Here is a 24,836-nt window from a genome sequence, read left to right on the forward strand (position 1 = left end):
TGGCAGAGTGGTCAGTGCCCTCCTCGGTTGCTTCTCCGAGCCTTTCAAGGTGGCCGGTTTTCTCCCAGGAGACATCAGGCCACAGAGGCACGGCATGGAAGAGTGGCATGGGCAAAGCCCGTCCATGTGCCATAAATGAGAGTATTAGAAACATGGTGACATCTGAAGTGATCCTGCCCTCAGCCCACAGGGCCCAATGTCATCGCTCCCGGGCTGTAGGTGGCACTGGTGAGAGGAAGCTTTCTGGTCGGAGTGGGATCAGTATCTCACAAAGGCAGCGGCTACAGAGCATCTCACCAGCTCTCAGGGTCAAGTGCAGCATTAACAAGAAAACACCAGTTGGACCTGCTGCTTCCATTAAATAACTCCATTAAATGGGGGAGGGGGACATACCGAAATTTTTCAGGGACTTTTTAATGTTCTGGAAGGAAAATAAAGCATTCGTCTCCATTTGCTTTTCAATCGTGTTAGTTCCCGTTTAAAAATGCATCAGTAGCATTTTAAAAAATCTGTAGTAATTATGTTGTCTTTTTCTGTGTTCATACATGGACACATTTGACCGCAGGGTCTTCTGAAGTCAACCACAACAATGTTACCGTAACTGGGAGTTAACTCCTTGATGGAAGCAGAAAAGTGCCTTAGAAGTAGCAACAACTAGGATGCCAAGTCCACGATGCTTAAAGAATGACTGATGCAAATGTTTTGTCCCCTCACCTGAGATGCAGATATGATGGCTGGAGCTGCAGCAGCTGCCCTGGACTATAATGCAGCCTTGGGAATGAAGGGCAGCTACAGCCGGCCACAAAAAGGAGCCTGTGACTGTGGGGACTTTGTGGGGCAGTTCTGCGATGCCAATCCCAGCCTGTGAAACAGAAATAAAGTCCCTCTTCCCCCTAAACAAATGATATTTGATTTTCCACAACCCGACGTCAGTTAGACGCCCACTTGCTAATGCCTTGGAGATAAGCACCAGGTTGGGAGCAAAAGCTGTCAACAAGTAAGCAGGTTTGTTTCAGAGCCAGGTAAGGAAGGAACGCACAGGGTAAACAGACGCAAGCACGCAGGGGCCTGGAAGTGGCTGGGACCCAGCAGAGAAGGTCAAGTGGCCCTCCTCATCTTGAAGGGAAGGTGCCGCCCCTCCAGCACGTGGAACAGTGTCTGGGACCACAGGGGAGGTGCAGCCAGTACACACTGGAGGCGTGAAGCCAGAGCCGCGGGTGTGCCCCAGATACCCACTGAAGGGTGCAGCTGAAGTCACGGGTGGTCAGTGACTGCCCACTGACAGAGTGAAGGCGAGCCAAGGACGCTTACAGACACCCTCGGGGGCCCACATGGTGGCCCTGCGAGGCAGGCTGCCACCCGCAACACGAGCAGCCAGTATCCCAGTGCCACTTCAAGTCCTGGCTTCCCACCCCGCTCCCGGCTAGCACACCTGGGCAAACAGCAAAACATGGCCCAAGTGCTAAAGCCCCTGCAGCCCACCTGGGAGACCCGGGTGGAGTTCTTGGCTCCAGTCTTCCGCCTGGCCCAACCCCAGCCACTGTGGCCATTTAGGGAGTGAACAGGCAGATGGAAGATCTCTCATTCCCTGTTTCTCTTTCTGTCTGTCACTCTGGCTTTTAGATAAATAAAATAAACCTCTTTTTAGAATTTTTTTTTTAAATCTCCTGAATGAATATGAATCAATGATGTTCTATAAATACCCATGAATTAATGAATGAAGCTGAAGCCAAGCTCATCCAATCAATGACCCTGGAACCAAGTATAGCTGAAGTCAGAGATGTCCAAAAAGTACCCCGTTGAATGAATGAAGCCAAGCTAGTCAGTCCGAGTCCAGAGACCCAATGACTAGAGGTCCTTTCCAACACAGAGAAACAATAAACAAATAAACCAAGTTTACATGAAGATGGGCCTTCGACAGAACTTTGATGATTCAAGTCCAAAGCGGCTGCAGAGCGGCCTGAGAAAGCACACAGTCCAGGAACTGGGAGCTTCCTTCCGGGTATCTCACGAGGGTGGACTTAGGGCAGCCCAGGTGTTTGCACACTGATGTCCCGTCATCCAGATGCCATCGAGCGTAACCCTAAGAGATGGACACACACACAGGATCTCTCCTGAATCTAAAGAGTGAGAAGAAAAGTGGAGACTCCTTTGCAATTCCTTCTGAAGAACCTGCCCCAAAGAAGCTGGCGATACCAAGATCAAGAACACACACTGCTCTCCTGAACAAAGCCCACTCACAAGAGGAGCTTTGGAGGACCAGAGACTTCTGCCAGGAAAGAATGGAATACAGGGGCACACACCTGGCCTGGCAGCTACGGTGCCTGCAGAGATGCCCACATCCCACCTCAGAGGGCACGGTTCCACCCCAGCTCGATTCCAGCTTCCTGCTGATGCAAACTCTGGGAGCAGCAGGTGATGGCTCAAGTGACTGGATCCCAGGGAGGTCTGGATGGAGCTTCTGGCTCATGGTTTCGGCTCCAAGCCACCCAATGCAGGCACGTGGGACGTGACCAGAGAATGGGACCTCGCTCACTCACCCTCCCTTCCTCCCTCTCAAATTGAAAGAAAAGGGAGGGTGGTGGTGGTAGATAAAACAGGAAGTGGGGAAAGGATGGTGGGGAAAACAAGAGCAATGTTTATTACTCTTCTCTGGAGGATCAACGGCAGCTTCTTTATCAAAACACAAAACAGAAAACAAACAAGTCCCATGTTTTTGCAATCTATATGAGATTTGCCCAAACATCTTTCTTTTTAGTATAAGTTATAAATTCTAAGTCTAAATTTCCTTGGCAGTACAGAAAATGAAGGTAGCGTAAGGTCTATCAAAGCGAGGGCTGAAATGACAGAGCTGCACAGAGCAAGGGGCTAATGCATTTAACCATCAGCATGAGGGCTCTGAATCCTAAAAAAAAAAAAAAAAAATCGAGAAGTTTCTTAGATAATTTCCACACCAGCGCATACACAATAAAACAAACACATATATTTTCAAAGAAGAAGTCCTCCCTCACAGATAGTACTGCTTGGAGATACACACGAAATAATTTTGCCTAATAATTATCAGCAGCAGTGGAAGAATTTTTTAAAGATAATAATTAGCCAAAAGTGGGGTATTTCAGACTGCAGAAACAATAAACTTGGGGTGATTCCTAAAGCAGATGGTTTCAGTGGTACAGAAAGAAACTTGAGTCCTGTCGAATGAGACCATTGATAGAAAAATACCAGGGACATCAGGACATTGGTGGTATGAAGTTTAGAAACACTGGTTAAACTTCAGCTTCTATCAACCTGACCTACACAAGGTCAAGTGTGGGGCTCCATCATTCCAGCCTCAGAACTCACGGATGGAGGGTCAGCCGTGCACCGTGGGAGCCCAGCACCACGACGGCCAACTCAACCTTCTGGACCACTCATCGCAACTCCCAGGACCCTCAGACTGCTGAATCCTGTGTCACCCCCACAGGCCCAGGGACCTCACGCAACCCTGGGTACATCAGCAGGCACCTCCTGGTCCCCTACCCAGAATTCAGACTTCCCCGTAAAAGTACAAGCCGTTGTCTATTACGGATATTCAGGGAACAGGACTTCCAGATGATGAATACGAGCATCTTTGTTTTTAAATAATGTTTTTTCCAACACCCTAAACTGAACTGAATTTGGTTTATTGATACAAAGGCTCCCAGGTAATTCTTTTCACTGCACATCAGCAACTGATTGTTCTATTATTTTCGGTTTAATTATTATCGGTTGTTCTATTATTATCGGTTTAATTATTATCAAAGGCTTATTAAGCCGATGAGTGCAAATCCAATCACTGTTGACGGACTAGAGATCCTTGTGTTGGGCACCATGCCCATGACTGGGGACGCACTGCCCTGTGGCGCTCCCGGTCCAGGTCATGGGTCCACTCTGCTGTGAACGACAGGGAGCGGGCATGGGCTTCACTTCCTCTGTTCCAGACCATTGCATGCCACGTGGAAAATGCACAAGGTCATCGCCCTTCCACCCGCCACTTCTCCAAGCACCTCAAAAACTGTTCCTGTTTCCAATATTGATTTGTGCTAAATTTATCTAAGGAAGACACACCAAGGAACAGCATTGGTAAGCTCTGAGGAAGGTCAAGATCACAGCCAAGCTTAATGGGTTTATTTGGAAGCCAAAAGTGAGGTGTGGGCATCCTAGTCCATCTGTCTCAACACCCTACCTGACCAAGAAGTCGGATCTCATCCAGACACACAGGTACAAGACCAGGTGCGTGACCTCAAGATTTGTCCTGCAGGGGCAGGTGGTCATAGTATAGTGGGTAAAGCAGCCACCTATGAGACCAGCATCCCATATGGGCACTGGTTCATGTCCTGGCTGCTCCACTTCTGGTCCAGCTCCCTGCTGATGAACTGGGACTCCTGGCTTTGGCCTGGCTCAGCCTGGCTGTTGTGGCCAACCGGGGAGTGAACCAGCAGATGGAAGATATCTCTCTCCCTCTCCCCCTGACCACCTATTTCTGATTTTCAAAATAAATAAATACTTTTTTTAAAAAATTCTCCCACTGTTGATGATAATTATTAAATAAAAACACTAAAATGTTTTTGCATGGGAGATTCAGGATATTGTAAGAAAGGAAGTAAAATGCCAATTACAGATGACTGACGTAAGCTAAGTTGATTTGAGCATCTCCCTAGATGATCTGTATGGGAAACACAAGCTTTAGTTCTCTCTGCACACCTGCTTTACCGGGAGAACAGTTACAGTCCACAGACCCCTCTGTCCAGGGGACAGACAGAAAGGCCATGCTCACATGCAGTTGTTAAAAGGCATTGATAGACTTGCAGTAAATAGGTGCCTTTTTAGAAGCTGCTTTGGTTTTTATTAAGGGCTTTTTTTTGAAGGTTTAATCTGTTCCTAGGCTGGTTGGTTACAGATCCTCCAATTTGCAAAGAAAACAAGCAAAAGAGAAGAGAGAGAATGCTGAGTATGCAGTAATTCCTGAAGTTCATGAAACAATTTAGGGACCTACTTAATTCTTTTTTTTTTTTTTTGACAGGTAGAGTTACAGATAGTGAGAGAGAGAGAGAGAGAGAGAAAGAAAGAGAGAGAGAGAGAAAGGTTCTCCCTCCACTGATTCACCCCTCAAATGGCCGCTACGGCTGGCGCTGCACCGATCTAAAGCCAGGAGCCAGGTGCCTCCTCCCAGTTACCCATGCGGATACGCCACAGCAGAGAGCTGGACGGGAAGAGGAACAAACAGGATTAGAACCCGGCGCCCACATGGGATGCTGGCGCCACAGGCGGAGGATTAACCAAGTGAGCCAGGGCGCCGGCCCCTACTTAATTAATTCTTAACTCAGTGTGTTTCACGGATTTAGGATTATTCCTCTTCAAATACATTTATTTGCTAATATTTATAAATATTTACCCAAGTTGCTACCACGTGCCTCAAAAGCACCGTAAGATAAGGCTCACAATCTGCTATGGAAAAATCTGCAGTTTGGTTTGACTTGAGAAATGCCTTAAATGGGCAATTCCTTCATTCACCTCATCAGTCCCTAGTCCTCTGATCAGGGAGCAGATGCCACAGCTGTCTAAAGAGTCATCGTATTTATTAATCCCTTGCAATACGCCGGATATCCTAAGTGCTCTCTGTACCAAGACTCACTGAGCACCCCAAAACAGTCCCATGAGGGATACACTGCTACTGTTCCCACTTCAAAGGTGAGCTCATGGGGCCCAGAGAGCCAGGCCTGGTCAAGATCACGTGGTAAGGACTGGGGCACTCCAGGTCCCACCACAAATTCCTCTGCCTTCCTAGCCAGGGGGGCAGGGGTGGGGGGTGGGGCAGTGTTGCTCCCCCATTCACGGAGGAACGACACTAGACCCTGCGCTGTTCTTTCGTCTGCTCGGCCCTTCCCGGGTTAGCTGCTGGTCCTTCCCGGGTTGGCTGCCGACCCCTCCACATTCCACGGAGGGTCGTCCCCCCCCCCCCGCCCCGCCCCGCCACTTTCCCCGCTTCCTCCGAGGAGCAGCACACCACCAGCCGGCTCTCTCGGGGGCTGCCCAGGTGTTCCCTCAGATGTTCCTGGTGCATGTTTCTCTCCTCCTTTATAGTCCTCTTCCACCAATCCATGCTCTGCTACCCACACGCCGAGCACGCTGCTCTCCTCCAGTCAGGAGCAGGATCAGCTCCTGCAGCTTATCAGTCAAGTTGGCCAGAGGCAGCTGCGTAGAAGTTTACTCCTCCCCAGCGCCATATTGTGGGAGAGCAGATGCATAGAATAAGTCTTAATTCCAGTAACTTAGCCTAGTCTCAGTTGCTCCCCACAGGGCAGACCCAAAGCAGTGGTTTTCCGGAGGTTCTAAGGCTCCGAGTAAATTCCCATCAACTGGGAGTCAGGAGGAACGACAGCCCTCCGAGCCCATTTTGTTCACCTGCCCCAAAGACCAAGAGAAAGAACCAGAGCCAGCCAGCAGGTGATGCAAGCTGGATGCCACCAACTGCACGCTACAGGTTCCGTCCAGAGGAAATCACAGGAAAGGCAGCCCGGGAGCTGGGGGAGGGGCAGGGGCCCGGAAGCTCCTCCTGAGAGCTGTGCCAATGCCCTCACCTCCAGAGGTGTCTGTCAAACGCATCCAACTCTATGCTCACAACTGGTAAATTCTACCTTACGTAAATTACACCTCAATAGGTCTGTTTTTAAAAAGGCTAAAAAGGAAGGTGAATGTTATTCATATACAACGTATTTTTTCTTTTTTTTCTTTTAATGTAGATGTAGTTATTTACTTGAAAGTCAGAGTTACACACAGAGAGAAGGAGAGTCAGAGAGAGAGAGAGAGAGAGGTCTTCCAACCGCTGGTTCACTCCCCAACTGGCTGCAACGGCCAGAGCTGTGCCGATCCGAAGCCAGGAGCCAGGAGCTACCTCTGGGTCTCCCCTACGGGTGCAGGAGCCCAAGGACTTGGGCCATCTTCTACTGCTTTCCCAGGCCAAAGTAGAGAGCTGGACCGGAAGTGGAGCAGTGGAGACTCAAACCAGGACCCATATGGAATGCCGGCACCTCGGGCAGAGGCTTTACCTGCTACGCCACAGCGCCGGCCCCTTTTTCTTCTTTTAAAAAATTTTTGTTTATGTATTTTCATTTTATTTTTGGAAGGCAGAAAGACAGAGAGACAGACTTGGAGATCTTTCATCTGTTAGTCCACCCTGCAAAGGCCTGCAGCAGCCAGTGCCGGGCCAGGATGAAGGCAGGAGGCCAGAACTCAATCGAGGTCTCCCATGTGGGTGGCAGGGACCCAAGCGCTGAGCCATCACCTGCTGCCTCCCAAGGTGCACACTAGCAGGAAGCCAGATCACAAGCAGTAGAGCTGGACTGCAGCCAGGCATCCTGATGAGGGAAGCAGGGGTCCCAGGCGGCAATGTCACCACCAAATGCTATGCCACATGCCCCGCCCTCCTCCTCTTCTCACCTCTCTCCCAGTGAACTCACGGTGGGTGGGAAACTCCTGCAGTGAACCAAACTCTATCATGGGTTGAGGCTTCCTATTGGCCACCTCATTGCTTTGCCAACTTAACGCCTTCAGGAAACCTTTCTCTGAAGTTCTGTCCAGCCATGGACAAAGGTTTGTGACTGGGAGCCCAGGGAAGTATGAGCTCCAAGGAAGAGGCCTGCATGCTAAGTAAGGAGGCTTTCCCTCTTGGCCTGGCCCACTACACCTCGCTGAGGCTCATTGCTCTCCTTGATCAAATGAGCATAACAGGGGCCAGCATTGTGACGTAGTGGGTTAAGTGCCCAGCATCCCACATGGGCGCCAGTTTGAGTCCCAGGTGCTCCAGTTCCAATCCAGCTCCCTGCTAATGCACCTGGGAAAGCAGTGGAAGAAGGCCCAAGTCCTTAGGCTATGGGAGACCCAGACAAAGCTCTGAGCTCCTGGCTTCGGATTGGCTCAGCTCTGGACATTGTGGCCACCTGGGGAGTGAACCAGTGGATGGAAGACTTCTCTGTCTCTCTCTGCCTCTGTGTAACTCTGCCTTTCAAACAAATAAATACATCTTTAAAATAAACTAACAAATAAATAATAAGTTGCTCCAGGAAACTCATGGTCTACTCGACTACAGCATCCATCAACAAAGCCATAGAATCTAAAGTTCTGTTAAGTTTCTTCCTTGTTCTTTCATTGTCCCAAACACACAATGAGACTCTGAGTAAGGGCCACATGCAGGGTTGACAGTGCCTAGAGACATACATTGCACACTTAATAATGACCCCTGGGTAAGCAACAATATAAGATGATAATGGGGGCGGGGGAGGAGGGTTAGTATTTGTAAGTCAAGTTGAATATAGTAGAGGGAGAAATATATACTATTTGTTGAGATAAACTGAATAATGAGCAAAATTATCTATGATTATCTGGAAAGCTTCTCGATTCAACTCAGTCACTTAGTGGGCATAGGAACTTACTCCTCCAGCACACCCTGGACAGGAGAAACACTCACACAGGCCGGGGTGCGCTCAGTGGGGAAGCCAACTTTGCCCTGCAATGGAATCCTCTGCATTCTCCTGGCTACCCAGGGTCAGACCTGCACAGGTGCACTGCGGTTACAAAGGGATCAGAGAAGAACATTTTTAATCAGCGCTGACGAAAGTGTACAGCTTCGCTGGGGTGAAGAGCCCCCAGCGTTGGTGGCATCGAGGACAGAAGAACAACAGAGCCCAAGCATCACAGAACTCAGTGTGGGAAGGCTGAAGGTGGTTCCTCCTTGTCTGACAAACCTACGCCATCGAGACCCGGAAGGCCACGTCTTCCCTTGGGGTTCTTAGACTCCCTGGCATTCCTCATGACCCTCACCCCTGCTGCCACCGCTGACACACGGGGCAGCCCAGCCACTCATCCAAGCACAAACCATCCACCCACTAGGGCGCCCCTCAGTCCTCGGGGTGCAGACATCTCCCCTCACAAGGAGCACAGCTAGTACTCAGGGGACAACGCCAGGAAGACCCTGCACAGCCTTTGTTGGGGGGGGCTGCAGGTTCCCAGGGTCTGGTCGCTAACGAGCAGAAGCTGTGTCTACTTGGCTCTGGGACTCTGCCTCGCGGAGAAACTCACGGCACTGGAGAGAGCTGAGCAAGGCCTCTCCGACTCACAACAGGGGCCTCTCTGGGTCATCCGGAGCCTGAACACAGACACAAAATCACCTGCAGGTGAATGGGCATTGTATTTAGATAGCACCTCAGTGTACACATCTGTGCATACACACACATATGTGAGTGGCTCTCGAAAACTTTGTGGAGTGTGTATTTTGAAAAAAAAAAAAAAAGAGAGAGAAAACTAGGCACAGATTTCCAAATAATTTGCTCCAACATAACCATGGCTTTTAATTCTGTTTCTCCACTAACTTTTGGAAGCACCCTTGTGTATATAAGTACAGAATCCTGATCTATGTGATGCAGACGATGGAGTTAGGAGAGGGGAGGACAGGCAGCCACTGAGGAGGCAACAAAGCCATTTGAGAAGAGGGAATGACCAGGCGTGGTCAGGACATGGCAGGGTGGAGAAGTCCCGAGCGGGACAAAGGACAGTGGCGAGAGCTAAGGATGCACGGGGGTGAGGGCAGCGGCTCGATGACGGAATATCGAGATCCAGGGAAGGGGGCAAAGAGACAACTGCCCCAACACAATGAATACCACCCCCACGCGGGCTGGGCTGCAGGAAGCGCAGGAAAGCACAGCCTCCCCAAGTCCTCTTTGGATAAGTCTACAAAGAAAGAAGTAAGATCAGGGGCCGGCGCTGTGGCACAGTGGGGAAAGCCGCCGCCTCAGTGCCAGCATCCTTTATGGCGCTGGTTCAAGTCCTGGCTGCTCCACTTCCACCAGCTCTCTTCTATGGCCTGGGAAAGCAGTAGAAGATGGCCCAAGCCTTTGGGCCCCTGCACCCAGGAAGCTCCTGACTTCAGATTGGCCCAGCTCTGCCTGTTGAGGCCAACTGGGGTGTGAACCAGCGGATGAAAGACCTCTCTCTCTCTCTCTCTCTCTGCCTCTCCTTCTCTCTCTGTGTAACTCTGACTTTCAAATAAATAAAAATAAATCTTTTTTTTTTAAAAAAAGTAAGTAAGATCAAATCACCAAAACCTGCAATGGCCCTAAGGCACTGCACGTCACCAACTGACTCACTCCTGCAGGTCAGTGCTGTGGACAGAGCCTGCTCTGTCCCAGTGGGAGGCCCTGCTCTCCTGTAGAGGGTCCCAGAGATGACCTTGTGCCAGAGCACTGGCTGGGGGACGGACGTGAAGGTTGATGCCTCGGCTTCAGAACCAGCAGGCGCTAGGCATGTGAAGGCATTTATGTTGAGACACACTTGACACACGCAGCCCCACCCTGTATCGTGCCCTCCCTCCCTTTCTCCTTCTGTCTGCCTTTCTCTCTTTCCCTCCCTGTCTCCCTTTCTCCTCTCTTTCCAAACTACCACTGTCTTGGCTCCGTTTTCTTCCCATATCTAAATACGGTCTTTTGCTGAAACCCAGAATGGCACAAGTGGAAGTGGGATGTTTCACTTTCAGCTCAGACTCATGGATTCCCCAGGTAGTGTTGTCTGTAGGGCATGAGTGGCTTAAAGGACTTCTCCCTTCCCGCCTGCAATGCCGGCACGTCTGTGGCCAAGGGGCTGACGACTCACCGTGCGGGGTCACAGCTCTCAGAAGACGGGCCGTGCCCTGGACGCCAGCACTGGCCTCTCCCACCCGACTCTGACAAGCATCTTCTGTTGCTTCAAAAATAGAAACTGCTTGGACAGACCCCTGCGTGGAGCAGAGACGTCACGGGAGGGAGACGAGGCAGACAATCGAGCAGGCTGCGTCTATTTCTAGCCCACTGTGGTTTTGTTTATTTTTAATAAACTATCACGGCCCTGTCCAGGCAGAACCGCTTTGAGAGTCGGTGGAATGGTCTCTTAGAATCTAGCCCTTTCGGAGACAAGAACTTGTCTCCAGGCACTCAGAGATATTATTTTCAAAGGTTTTTATATCCATATGTCGTATCTACATGAAGTGTGTGTGTGCACCTGGCGGTGCTAAAACTCTTTGCCGGGGGTCACCCAGGTCTCTCCATGGTCCCCGCTCTCTGTGTAGTCAGAATCCCTACAGCCAACTCTGGTTTCCATGGAGATTCTGCCCATGGGGATCCTCGTTCCCACTTTGAACCTAACATCTGGCTGTGTGTTCGCTTCTGGACTTGGCCCTGATCACTTGATTGGTCCTCCTGCCTGGCCCTTCCCTGAATAGTGGCCACATCTATCTGGCTCTGGTTTCATCCTTGAACGAGTGACTAGGCCCTAGAAGACCCCCTCCCAACCCCTCAGGGGACAAGTGATGCCCCCTGAATGGCTCTTTACTGAGGACGGCCCATAGAGTGCCCTCTGCACGTGTAGTGGGAAGATTCGTGCTGGCTGTCCTGCATTTCCACGGGAAAAGCGTGTCCTGCTGTGTGTTACCCCGGAGCCTCTTCCCATTCTCAGAGCCAACTCAGCGCTGCTCCTGGGCCCACTGTCGACTCCTCCATCCCATCCCCAGAGCTGAAAGGCAAGCCTGGGGCCGGGGGCTCTACGGTGGGCCACACTACACTCATCGGGGCCTTCGTGGTGCTGTACAGACCACGTGCAATCATACAGTAGAGCCGGGCACATTTAAATGAAGCTTCTCACAGCCCTACTTACTGCTGTTGACTTTGAACAGGACCCTTACCCTCCTTTCCTCCATTTCCATGTGTGCAAGCCCACGAGATAGCTGGAAGGAGTAAATGAAATACAGGCGCTCTCTGACCTGCAATGGGGTTACACTGTGCCCAATCCAAGTACTGGGCTTACACTGAAACCCAACAAACCTACCCACCCTAGGTTGGAAATATGCCCATGCAAAATGCACCCAAATATACAGCCTGGGGGAGCAGCACAGCACCCTGGGGCTTATCAGCGGTGGCCCTCACGAGGGCCGATGGGGGCTGCTCCCCCCACCACTGCCCAGCCTCTCTGTGTAGGACAAACAACCACACAGGGAAAGACGAAATTCCAAACTGGAAGCAGGGTTTCTACTGAATGTACCAATGTAAAGTCAAACAAATCATAAATCCAACCATTGTTAAGTCAGGGGCTGTCTGCATCAAGATTCAACAGAAAGCCTGGCATGCATAAGGCATTTAATAAGTGTTGGTGCCTTTACAAAATAATAAAACAGGGGCGGGTATTGTGGTAGAGCAGGTTAAGCCGCCACCTGTGATGCCAGCATCCCATATGGGTGCCGGTTTGAGTCCAGGCTGCTCCATTTCCAATGCAGCTCCCTGCTAATGTGCCTGGGAAAGCAGTGGAAGATGGTCTAAGTGCCTGGGCCTCTGCACCCAGGTGGGAGACCCAGATGGAGCTCCTGGGTCCTGGCTTCAGCCTAGCCCAGCTCTGGCTATTGTGGCCATTTGGGGAATGAACCAGCGGATAGAAGAGAGATATTCTCTCTCTCTCTCTCTCTCTCTCTCTCTTCTCTCTCTCCCTCCCTCCCTCCCTTTCTCCTCTTCTCTCTGCAACTCTCCCTTTCAAATACACAAATAAATCTTTAATAATAGCAATAAAATAGGGGCAGTATTGTGGCCCAGTGGGCTAAGCCTCTGTCTGTGATGCCAGCATCTCATGGCGCACCAGTTCGGTCATGGCTGCCTTACCTCTGATCCACCTCCCTCCTAAAGCACCTGGGGAAGCAGAAGAAGTGCGTGGACGCCTGCCACCCACATGAGAGACCCAGATGAAGCTCCTGGCTTCTGGCTTCAGCCTGGTGGGACAGACCACTGTGGCCATTTAGAGAGTAAGCCAGCAGATGCAAGATCTCACTCGGTTTCTCCCTCTCTCTCTGTAACTCTATCTTTCAAACAAATAAATAATTTTAAAAAGAATAAAATAAAATAATGCTTATTTATTCATGTCTTCCTTATTGAGTGCTAACACTATGCCAAGTCACTATTCCATACATACTTTATTGGCATTAAACCATTCAAATAGAGCCCTAACAGCAGGCATCTACACTTTACAGCAGAGGAAGATGAAGGCCCAGAGAAGTTAAGACACTGCCTGAAGGTCACACAGCTAGAAAGAGGCAGAACTGGGTTTCAAACACCAGCAGCAAGAACCACCAGCACCTATGCATGGCCAACTCTCTGTAAGTTTGGGACTGCAAAACTCTCCTGATCGTTCATTTGCAAGCTGGACATGTGCTGGTCCTCTCTGTGCTGGCGGGCTCTGTCCTCACTGATGGTGGTGCTGTGTCTCATGGAAAGGCCAGGTCTGGGGGCTCCCTGGCTGCCTTTCTGGGTTTGACTCAAGCCCACAATCTCATCTCCCTATAGCCCATGGTCCTCTCTCTCAAATGAATGGTGGGCACGGGCCCACAGGACTGCAGCCGAGCACAGAGAATTGAGTCCAGGCCAGGACTGCCCTGGGCACTGTCCCAGTCAATGCTCCCCTCCACCCGGGCAGTGGGATTCTAACCCCCGGGGCCTGGGACAGACAACGACCCAAGCTGGCGTCAACCTTAGTACCGGAGGAAATGACTGCGTCACTCTGCCCAAGGAGGTTCTTTGACCGAGTTCTAGATAAACCTTCCTTGGAAATGTCTTAACAGCTGTTGCTTGAAAAAAAAAAAAAATCCAGCAGGACACGGCCAGTGGCAGAGGATGCCAACGCTGGTGCACCTGCTGAGTGGAGCAAGCCGATTCCAGGAGGCCTCTGCCGAGGGGTGGGCAGGGGCAACAGGAGCACACCCTTGGGTGCCCTCGGGGGAGTGCCTTCTCCGTCAGGAGAAACAGCCCTGGGCAAAACGCTGAGGAACCTATACACTGCAAATTTCTCTCTGGCTATGGAATAATATCTGCCTTGCCACCGACACCAGAGAAGGGGGCCAAGGAGCCCATGAATGGTTTTTAAAACAAATCACTTCTGTGACGCCAGCTGTAGTCCCCACTTGAGCAAGAAATGGGAGGCACTGAAGCTTTCAAAGGACCCTAGGACTATTACGTACGCCTTCAAGACAGCACTGCTTCTGCTCTTCGGAGACTGGATAGTTAACATCACTGTACCCATTTTACAGCTCATAAAACAGAGGCTCTAAGGAGCTGCAAGGTCTGTATGATGACCTAGACATTCTGAGTCCTAAGTATTTTGTTTTAAAGACTGATCGATTTGAAAGGCAGGGTTGCAGAGAGAGAGGGAGATACAGAGAGGAGAGAGATCTTCCCATCACTAGTTCACTCCCTAAATACCTGCAAGAGCCAGGGCGGGGCCAGCCTGAAACCAGGAGCCCAGAACTCAAGCCAGGTCTCTCACACGCGTGGCCATGAGCACCGTCTTCCCAGGCACATCAGCAGGAAGCTGGATCAGAAGTGGAGGAGCTGGGACATAACGTGGGGCGTGGATAACACACAAGCAGCTTAACCCACCGCGCCACAGTGACCACCTCAGGTCCTAAGTATTTTGGAAGTGGTACATATGCTTTTGTTTCTTGAGCCGAGATAGTTCTTGAACTTTCCTAGACAAGAGACTGATGAGTTAGCAACTTTGCTGTTTCCAGCAATTCCTAAACTTGACCACACACTCCCGAGCCAGGTGTGTCCGTGCAGCTGCGGTCCCCAACTTCTTGCACCTGCACAGATGCAGTCGTGTTGCACCTGCCCAAAGGGCTCAGGTGCACCAAAGCTCATGTGCTACATGCTCCAGTGATTTCCAATTACACGCGAAGTGGATGGTCCCCAAGACTCATCATTATCAATAATTGGAGCACATTTGTAATTGAAATATTCTATAAACAGGTGCACTGCTGGATTGTTCTGGCCAATTTGTGCTAAGAAAACCTGAATTACCTAAGCTTCCTTTCTTTAATTTGGACATTCTGGTATTCGCCATTACCAGACTGCATTCAGGGGAAAATCACTTCATAAGTATTTACTGGGCACCACCTGCATTCCAGAAACCACAAGAGCCTATTCTGTTTCTCTGTGTGACATAAATGTCACTGTGATCAACGACTGATTTTTTGCAAAGTAGGTGGTCCTCCCACCACGTGAATTTAGATGTGCCGAGTGGCAGAGTCGGCTGGGGATTAAGAGCCCTACTCCTACTTCCTGGAGAGGCAGGATAGGAACAGCAGGACCACAGCCTCCGAAACCAGAACGCCAGCTTTACAAGTGTGGTTCTTCCAGTGGGCGGCTGTGGACCTCGAGCAAGGAGCCCTCTCTGTCTCACTCTCGCCATGTACGCAGAGGCACAGAGGAGGAATGTGCACAGAGTTCAGGCCAGATCCTGGCAGATTATTAAGTTCTATCACTTCTGCACCCACGGTCATCAAGTAGAAACAATCCCTCTCAGAGTTCCTTTACCAGTGTTACCTCCCTGAATGTCCCCCATTATACATTCTACACACAGGGGCCAGTGCTATGACGCAGCAGGTAAAGCTGACACCTGTGGCACGAGCATCCTATATGGGTGCCAGTTCTTGTCCCGGTTGCACCACTTCCGATGCAGCTCTCTGCTGTGGCCTGGGAAAGCCGCAGAGGTTGGCCCAAGTGCTCAGGCCCCTGCACCCACGTGGGAGAGAAGAAGCTCCTGGCTCCTGGATTTGGATCTGCCCAGCTCCAGTGGTTGCAGCCGTTTGGGAAGTGAACTGGCGGATGGAAGATCTCACTGTCTCTCTTTCTTTCTCTCTCTCTGTAATTCTGCCTTTCAAATAAGTAAATAAACCTTTTTTTAAAAAAAAAAAATTCTACACATAAAGAAGCAGGAAATGAAGCCCATTGCATGTCTTGCTTTTGTTTTTGTTTTTGTTTTTAAAGATTTGTTTATTTATTTGAAAGGCAGAGTTACAGAGAGGCAGAGGCAGAGAGAGAGAGTCTTCTATCCACTGGTTCACTTCCACAGATGGCCGCAATGGCAGGAGCTTCTTCCGTGTCTCCCATGCAGGTGCAGGGGCCCAAGCACTTGGGCCATCTTCCACTGTTCTCCCAGGCCATAGCAGAGAGCTGGATCGGAAGTGGAGCAGCTGGGACTCAAACCGGCCACCATATGGGATGCCGGCACTGCAGGCGACGGCGTCACCCACTCTGCCACAGCACCAGCCCCAACCATTACGTGTTTTGAAGATAAGCTTCCGTGAAATATGTAATCCTTTCCTACGGGAAATAACACACATGTGTGCACATGTATGAAGGGAAACTTTTTTTTCTTTTCTTCTTCTCTCTGGAGGCTGTGTCTAGATTTGCACTTGTGCTTGTCAGAGAGAAATTAACATAGGAAATTTTCCTTCCTTACTCCCACACAACCCATCTGCCAATCTAACACTTGCAGAAGCAGCAAGCGGCGCGGAGGCTACAGCGGCAGAGAACAAATAACCAAATTAACAGAAATTTGGAAATAAGAACAAGCATTTGTTGTCTTCCTGGAAACGACTCCCTGCTGAAGAGCTCGCCTCTCAAATGATCAGAAACCTGCAAAGCCTCCAACAGCCTGAGCCGCACGCCATCCTTCCAGACAAAACGCTGCACCTGTTCCCTGTCTCCACCCGGCTCCACCCCTGCACCCCGCGCACGCTCCCTCTGCAGGCCCCACTGGTGGTTCACCTGCAGACTCAGAACTGTGACAGCCACAAGACGGGGTGGGAAGGAAGACCGGGCAATGGTCAGGTTCCCTCCAGGTCAGCACAGAAAAGGCTGCAGACGCTAGAACCAGAGAGGGCCTCAACAAGCCACATTCCTGTTTCTCCCCTCAGTCTCCATTCCCTCCCTGCACACAGTTCGGCTCCTGAAGGAGATTCTCTACCCTGTTTGCAAGTTGAGGACACCGAAGACTTACTGTGTGTTGAGCATGGGGCCAGGTGCTGCAGAAGATGCAAAAACAAGTGCACGTAACTCACATCCTGCAAGGAGTGTAGACCGCTGTGCAACATTGCCAGTCATTCAGCAAAGCAGAGGCCGGCACCTGCTCTACCCCCGCCCCACTCCTGAGGCGGAAGATTCAGTGGAGCATAAGAAAGATGCTAAAATTTTGCCTCTGAGAAACACACGCTCCAGCAAGAAGAGAGGAGGAAGGGAGACATGTAGGGCACTCGTACATAATGTCAGACAGTGATGGAAACAAAGAATACAGGATGGAAGGGGGATTTCCACCCTGGGCGGCTGTGGGGGTCTCCCGGCTCCCAGCCGAGGGGCTGCAAGTGCCCGGACCCGGGGGGAGGGGCAGCCGGGTGGTGAGAACACAGCAGCTGCCTGGCGGAGGTCAGCCTGACACACGGCCTCGCAGCCACTGCCGGGGCTCTGCCATCTGCTTTGAAAGAACGGGGTAGGAGGTGGAGCGGGGCCCCGAGAGGTTACTGGAACGGGGATGGCACACGATGGTGGCGGCAGTGGGGGAGGAGAACAGCACAGCCCATTGGATGCTTGTTCCAAGGTCAGGTGCAGTGTGATGAATGCCCTGGGGAACTGCCAGTGCCGTCCTCGCTGGGGCTGGGGCTGGGGCTGGGGTGGGCCTGGGAAGGCAGCGTGGGGAGCTGGGACAGCTCCCAGTGTGCACGGGCATTACAACAGCAGGACCTGCCACGACAGGGTCAAGGACGGACCTAGCGGGTTGCCGCCAGAGCGGGGCAGACCCCCACACTCTCCACGGGCAGCTGCGGAAAGCACGGTTGGCCTTCCGGGCACACACATTGAAGTGTCAGCAACTCGTGGGCAGTGCTGCCGATGTGGGGTACCCTTCGGAGAAAGGCTCAAGCCCCTGGAGGCAGGAGGGGTGCTGCCCGGCGAGGGCCGGCGCAGCGTGCCGTCTCCAGCTGCGACACGGAAACAGAGGCCTCTCTCCCCTTCACTGCTCCCTCCAGAGAGTTTCAGATTTCTTTTGAAACCAAATAATCAAGCTGAGCACAGCACTGTGATAAGGGGCTAAGAAGTAGCAGAGGGAGCCGGCACTGTGGCGCAGCGGGTTAAGCTACCGCCTGTGACACTGGCATCCCTTATAGGCACCGGTTCAAGTCCTGGCTGCTCCACTTCCCATCTGGCTCCCTGCTGATGTGCCTGGGAAAGCAGCCGAAGAGGGCCCAAGTGCTTGGTCCCCCTGCACCTGCACGGGAGACCTAGATAGAGTTCCTGGCTCCAGGCTTCAGCCTGGCACAGGCCCAGCTGTTGCGGCCATTTGGGAAGTGAACCAGTAGATGGAAGATATGAATCTGTCTCTCCTCCGTCAGTCCGGCTTTCAAATAAATAAAATCATTATTTTTAAGAAAATAAGTAGCAGAGGAACACGACCCCAGTGGCATCACATCCCGCTGCTGATCCTGTGCTGAAGTACATCCTCATGTTTCCTTCACCTGTTACTAAAAATACATGAGGGGACACCAGCCATGGGCGCCTGAGCAAATCCTAGGAAATGCATGGAGTGCCTTGGCCCTGTGGCTGACAGCGGAGGGCCCTGTCCTCACCAGGAGGGTTGCTCTGCTCCTCGGCTCCCACCAGGGAGGCACAGGGGTGACAGCAGGACCAGCGCAGCACACCGCCAGCCCTGCTGCTCACTGCCCGGGCCTGAGATAGGATGCCTGGCCTTGCTCTGCATCAGACCCCGTCTGTAAAATGGGGGTAACACTAGCACCCACCTCCTGGGGTGTTCTGAGCATAAAGTGAGTAACAACACATAAAATACTTAGGAGAGGGCATCCCTGGGCAAAACACTTGCACATTCACACACAATAAATTTCTTAGTATTTGTTGGCTAAGAACAATGCTAAGTTTTTTGCAGGCTTTTTCTGAACAAAATTATTAATACATTTTCCAACAAAACTTTGTATTTTTTACTTGAAATAATAATGGACTCACAAGAAGTCACAAAACTAGCACAGAAGGGCCCCAGGCACGCTTCACCCAGTTTCTCCGGATGGAAACCTTATATTAGCTTTATCCTTTTGCAATGCTTGTAATTATACGAGAACTTCATAAGTCAGTATCGTTATCAGCCCCATTTCACACATAAGGAAACTGACAGAAGTTAGGGAACTTGCTCTGGGTGGCTCAGCCAGTGACTAGTGTGATCCTAGAACCAGTTCTCTAGCCGCCTCGCTCCCCCCACACTCATCGGGGCCATCAGAAGGGCCCCAGATCCCTTAGCCAGCACAGACTGCCTACCCACCCTGTCTCTCTTGTGCAGCGAAGGTGGAAGAAAACACCTCTCGGGGCTGGCGCTGTGGCATCGCGGGCAAAGCCTCTGCCTGCGGCGCCGGCATCCCATATGGGTGCCGATTCGAGTCCTGGCTGCTCCGCTTCCAATCCAGCTCTCTGCTGTGGCCTGGGAAAGCAGTGGAAGATGGCCCAAGTCCTTGGGCCCCTGCACCCACGTGGGAGACCTGGAAGAAGCTCCTGGCTCCAGATCGGTGTAGCTCCGGCCGTTGCAGCCATCTGGGGAGTGAACCAGTGGATGGGAGACCTCTCTCTCTCTCTCCCTCTCTCTCTCTCTCTCTCTCTCTCGCTGCCTCTCCTCATTCTGTGTAAGTCTTTCAAATAAATAACTAAATCTTTTAAAGAGAGAGAGAGAGAGAGAAAGGAAACACCCCTCTAGGGACAAAATGACCGACACTGGTCCAGTTGCGGCGGAGTGAAGGGTCTCCTGGGAACACAGCGTTTGGGAGTGTGAATGCTCTGCTGACATCTCGGGACCCTCGGCGTTCCCGGTGGTCTCTCAGGGCCCCTCCCTCCGCTTGGCACGGAGCTTCTGCACGGGTTCCCTGGGCAGAAGCAGCACACCCTTCCTGGCAATGGGAGCTCTGTGGGTAACCAGGACTTCCCGGTAATCACAGAAGGTCCGGAGTACTCCTAAATAGCAGAAAACATTTCCATCCCACAATACTATGAGGCGGGCACGTCACGTTTATCACCCAATTGAATCTTTCGACATCCCTATCTGGGAAGTGAATTCCAGAGAGGTTAAGCAGCTCACCTGAGCTCACACAGCTGGTAAGAGGCAAGGCTGGGATTTGAACCCAGGTAGCCTCGGCCACTAGAGTCCAGTGCCTCTCTGAAGACTAAAAAGACCCAAGAAGCCCACGCAGGCAGCTGCTGGTCCCCTTCCCGCACGACTCTGACCCCGTGGAATTCCGCCCCCACTATCTCACCACCCTCGTGTGGAAACCCCGTGTTCCGACGTGGCTGCTGGTGAACTGGGAAGGACCCTGCTTTCAGGCCCCCGCTCCCTCTCTGGGGTTTCACCTCCCAGAAGGTGCTCAGGCAGGTCTGGCTCCCAGGGCCTCACGCAAACCTGTTTCCTCCCAAATAAACACAAGCCATAATCCATACCCATTAGGACTTCTCCTTTTCTTTCAATAAAAGAAATCTCAGAGTCACTCCTTGTCCAGTCTCCCCAAACCTTCTACCAGTTCCTCCACTAATGTTTAGGGCTCTGCAGTCGTAGGCCCTAAGGTGTGCTGAGGACGAGGAAAGAAAATCAGTTAGCAGGGAACAGGGGGTGCAAAAGGGGACGCCGGTGGAGGACATGACCAGGTTTTCTTTGGATGGGGAACTGCGTGGAACCTAAGGGACAGGATGTTAAAAAATAAAATAAAAATAAGCCAGTGTCCCTCACAGTAACTGCAATAAAGACTCTTTGTTGCCAGTGCAAGTCTCTGTGCTGGAATGGCCAAGTCTGCATGAATGCTCAGTTCTAGAGGAATTCGGCACTTGGAACTCACCACAGTCCGGACAAAACCCTGAGCTGATCGCTGATAAAATATATGTGTCCAAAGCGTCCCCTGCCATCCTTCTAGACAGACACACCTGCCCGCTCTGGCGCTCTGGCCCCCACCGCTACAGGACACAGTATTCTAGCATCCTGATGCCAGTGCTAACGTCGGGGCTGCTTCACACGTGACTGGCAGACTGCTGGGCTTCGAAACCAAAGCCGGAAACGAGGAAGAAATGGCCGATGGCTCCCCGGAAGGTAGAATCCTTTTATTCCCCGAGGAAGCCTTAGACACAGCGCCTTTCCCTAGCAATGCTAAGGTGTAAAGTTTAATATAGATGTTACTATGGTGATCTTCAGCTTTGCAGAACCCCCTGCAATTCCAGCATCAGGCTGTACTTCCAGATTAATGTGAAGAAATTTGTTTCCTCTGTCTGATGAAAACCAGAGATCTGTCGACACAGACATTTGTTCGAGAGTCTCCCTGATTTTCCGCACTTCCGCAGGCAACTCGAAGTCCAGATTTTGACTTGTCAGTCTCTAAAACTCTCATTTGGTACTTCAGAGACTTCCCACTGCTGGGGCTGGCGTTGTGCCACAGTGGGTTGAGCCACTGCCTGCAAAGTGGGCATCCTGTATTGGAAGGGTGGTTCAAGTCCCCGCTGTTCCACACCCAATCTAACTCCCTGGTTCATGCACCTGGGAAGGCAGCAAAAGATGGCTCAAGTGTTTGGGCCCCTGCTACCCACGTGGGAGACCTGGATGGAGCTCTAGGCTCCTGGCTTCAGCCATGCCCAGCCCTGGCCATTATAGCCATTTGAGGAGTGGACCAGCGGATGGAAGACTGATATCCCTGTGTGTGTGTGTCTCCCACTCTCTGTCACTCTGCCTTTCAGATAAAGAAATCTCACTGGGTTCTAGTCCCGGTCAGGGCGCCGGATTCTGTCCCGGTTGCCCCTCTTCCAGGCCAGCTCTCTGCTGTGGCCAAGGGAGTGCAGTGGAGGATGGCCCAAGTGCTTGGGCCCTGCACCCCATGGGAGACCAGGAGAAGCACCTGGCTCCTGCCTTCGGATCAGCGCAGTGCACCGGCCACGGTGGCCATTGGAGGGTGAACCAATGGCAATAAGGAAGACCTTTCTCTCTGTCTCTCTCTCTCACTGTCCACTCTGCCTGTCAAAAAAAAAAAAAAAAAAAAAAGAGAGAGAGAGAGAGATTTCTTATTCACAAAATAAAATTTATCACTCCATTTTGAAAACAATCCTTACTTCTAGAATCTATGAGAACTTTCCATAAATCATTCTTAAATACTTCTTGCCCAGAAAAGTCCAGATTTGGGACATCTTAGCATTCAGTGTAAGAAATATTTAATTTTCCCCTGGGGTAAACACTTTTGGTCTTTTCTACTTCCTCATTTTTTTTTTAAGAATTAGAAATTTTTTATAATGGGATTATTTAAAATTACATGACTGGCCGGCACCGCGGCTCACTAGGCTAATCCTCCGCCTGCAGTGCTGGCACACCAGGTTCTAGTCCTGGTCAAGGCGCCGGATTCTGTCCCGGTCACTCCTCTTCCTGTCCAGCTCTCTGCTGTGGCCTAGGAGTGCAGTGGGGGATGGCCCAGGTTCTTGGGCCCTGCACTGGCATGGGAGACCGGGAGAGGCACCTGGCTCCTGGCTTCGGATCAGCGCTGTGCACTGGCCACAGCGCGCTGGCCGCGGCGGCCACTGGGGGGGTGAACCAACGGAAAAGACCTTTCTCTCTGTCTCTCTCACTGTCCACTCTGCCTGACAAAAAAAAAAAAAAAAACTACATGACATTGTTTTTTTACAAAGATTTATTTTATTTATTTGAAAGGCAGAGAAATGAAGTGAGAGAGAGACAGGGAGAGACAGAGAGAGAAAGAGCTCTTCCATCCACTGGTTCACTTCCAAGTGCCAAGGGCTGGGCCAGGCCAAAGCCAGGAGCCAGGAGCTTAATCTGGATCTCCCACATGGGTGGCAGGGGCCCAACCAGTTGGGCCATCTTCCACTGCTTTCCCAGGTACATTAGCAGGGAGCTGGATCAGAAGCAGACAGAGCGGTAAGAATTATGGGATGCTGGTAACACAAGCAGCGTCTTAACCCTCTGCACCACAACACTGGCCCCCACGTGACACTTTTAATGCCACCCAACTGTGTACTCACAAGTGGTTAAAATGGAAAGTTCTGTGACATATATTTTAGCTCAATAAAAAAGCCCATGAGAGTTCAGTATCCCTGACTTCTAACTAGCCTGAATGTGCCTGTTCAGAAAACCAAGTAAATTTCAAAATAAGAGAAAGGAGACCTGGATCATTCCTTCTGTCCTCGGCCATCCCATAGAGATACTGAGGTTGTAGAGTTAATGCACTTGTGCTAATCCCCTCTTTCTATGCAGGGCATAAGGAATCGTCACCTCGAACACAGGACTAGGTCAGGGAGTGTCACTTCCGCACAGGGCTGACACTCCCGCCACCAACGAGGGGCGTGGCACAGGAGAGCGAGGGGCCCTCAGCGGTACCAGACCCTTCTCCGACACAGCAAGCCCCTGAACGCAGAACAGGAGGCCACACCTGCAAGGCAGGGGGTCTTTACCAGGGGCCTCCAGGGCACCTGCAAGCCCACTGCATGGTCACAGACACAGACAGGGACTGCACTGGGCAGAGGCCTCCCTCCTGCCTTCTAGAAAGATGAAGAACCTAAATCTCACTGCAACGATAAACCCGCCCCAGGAACCAGAGACGCACAGGGGCCAGCGTTTGCCGCGTTCTCACAAGGCTGCGGCTATAAAGAGAATCTAGGTGCCCTCAGGAGGGGAGATGGCCTCCTTGAGGACAGAGGCGTCCATTAGCCTAATTTGCATGGGAGCCTGACCCAACGGAACGCAGCCTGGCAGGGAGAGTAGGGAGCCAGCCGAGCTGTCCGCACAGGCTCTAGGAGGCATTCCCAATGGGGTGCCCAGGCCTTGTCCGCGGCCATACTCATCACAGCAAAGGCCTGGTTTGCACAGGGAAGACCTGTGGTGGCAGGGAAGCAGGGCCAGGGGCTGTCACCAAGTCACAGGGCTTCCAGGCTCAGGGCCAGCCTCGGCCTCCCCTGCAAGCCTGAGGCCCGCTGCATCCACTCCTGCCCCAGGCCCCCTCCCCACGGCTCTGTGTGGGTGTCTCCACCTCCCTCCAGAGCTCCAGATGGCTGCTTCTAACCCTCCTCGACTTCCACGTCCGGAATGTCCACCAGCACAGTGAGATCAGCAGGAACCCTCCGGACCCCTGTCATCCCTCACTTCCTGCCCTCCTTCCTTCTCACCTGGGCAACTCCTTGTACTACCTCTCAGAAGGTTCCTGCCCGGCTGCCTCCAGAGTCGCTGGCCTAGGAGCCCTGCCAATGCCGGGGACAGGCACAGCCAGGAGGCACGGCGTCCACACAGCACGCAGCCTCCTTCCTGCTGCCTGGCCCGAGACGTCTACACTCTAGCTCCCAGACAGGAAACAAGTCGTCCAGTCCCAGTCCTGTCTCTCACCGCCTGGTGACTTCACGGAGCCTTAGGCTCCATGACGACCGGCGTGAGGACTAAGTGGGATGGATGCAGGCAGAGAAGCCCCAAGGACCCGACAAGGCAGAGCCTCCGGTGTGGAGCCATCTCCAGGCGCCGCCTCCAGGGCCAGCATGAGTGGTGTGCCCTGGGTCTCTGTGCAAAGGTCCAACCCCAGGGCCTCCTGGGAGAAATGCCAGAGGCTTGTTTTCTGAATGCTTTGCTGGCAGCCAGGAGAGGAAACCTGAGCAGGGACCCTGTCCCAAGACCGCAGACGACCCGGATGAGGCTATGGCAAAACGTGTTGTCATGCTAGGACTTTCTCGGACATGGAGCTGGTCCAGGGTCATGAGGCAGGTGGCCCCGTGGACACGGCGCTGACGTGAGGACACCAGAGTGGCCCTTTCCCCCTCCTTCACCTGCTCCTCCATGCCACGCAAGGACGGTGAGTGCCCGCCCTCCCGTGGTCTAATCACCAGAGGAACATTAAGGGGAAGCCCCAACTGCAGCTCTCACTGTGGTGTAAACGATCCATGGAGCTCTGCTCTCGGTGACCCGCGTGAACT

At 51.9% G+C, this 24,836-nt stretch overlaps 1 protein-coding gene across 5 annotated transcripts in view; it reads right to left on the bottom strand.

Annotated features, from left to right (window-relative positions):
* The window catches only part of ZDHHC14 (zDHHC palmitoyltransferase 14), a 261,769-nt gene that overhangs the window by 181,527 nt on the left and 55,406 nt on the right, over nt 1-24,836 (bottom strand). Inside the window, exon 2 of one of the 5 annotated variants that reach the window (XM_089333593.1) lies at nt 22,538-22,777. The exons of the other annotated variants lie outside the window; for them this stretch is intronic. Within the exon in view, the coding sequence (XP_089189719.1) occupies nt 22,694-22,777 (84 nt within the window). The 3' untranslated portion in view covers nt 22,538-22,693. Of the gene's footprint in view, nt 1-22,537; nt 22,778-24,836 lie in introns of those variants that run through there. 5 annotated transcript variants of the gene reach the window in all.

The sequence above is a fragment of the Oryctolagus cuniculus genome, chromosome 5 (genome assembly GCF_051225735.1).
Source record: "Oryctolagus cuniculus isolate XC-2025 breed Fujian yellow rabbit chromosome 5, ASM5122573v1, whole genome shotgun sequence".
NCBI classification, from domain to species: Eukaryota; Metazoa; Chordata; class Mammalia; order Lagomorpha; family Leporidae; genus Oryctolagus; species Oryctolagus cuniculus.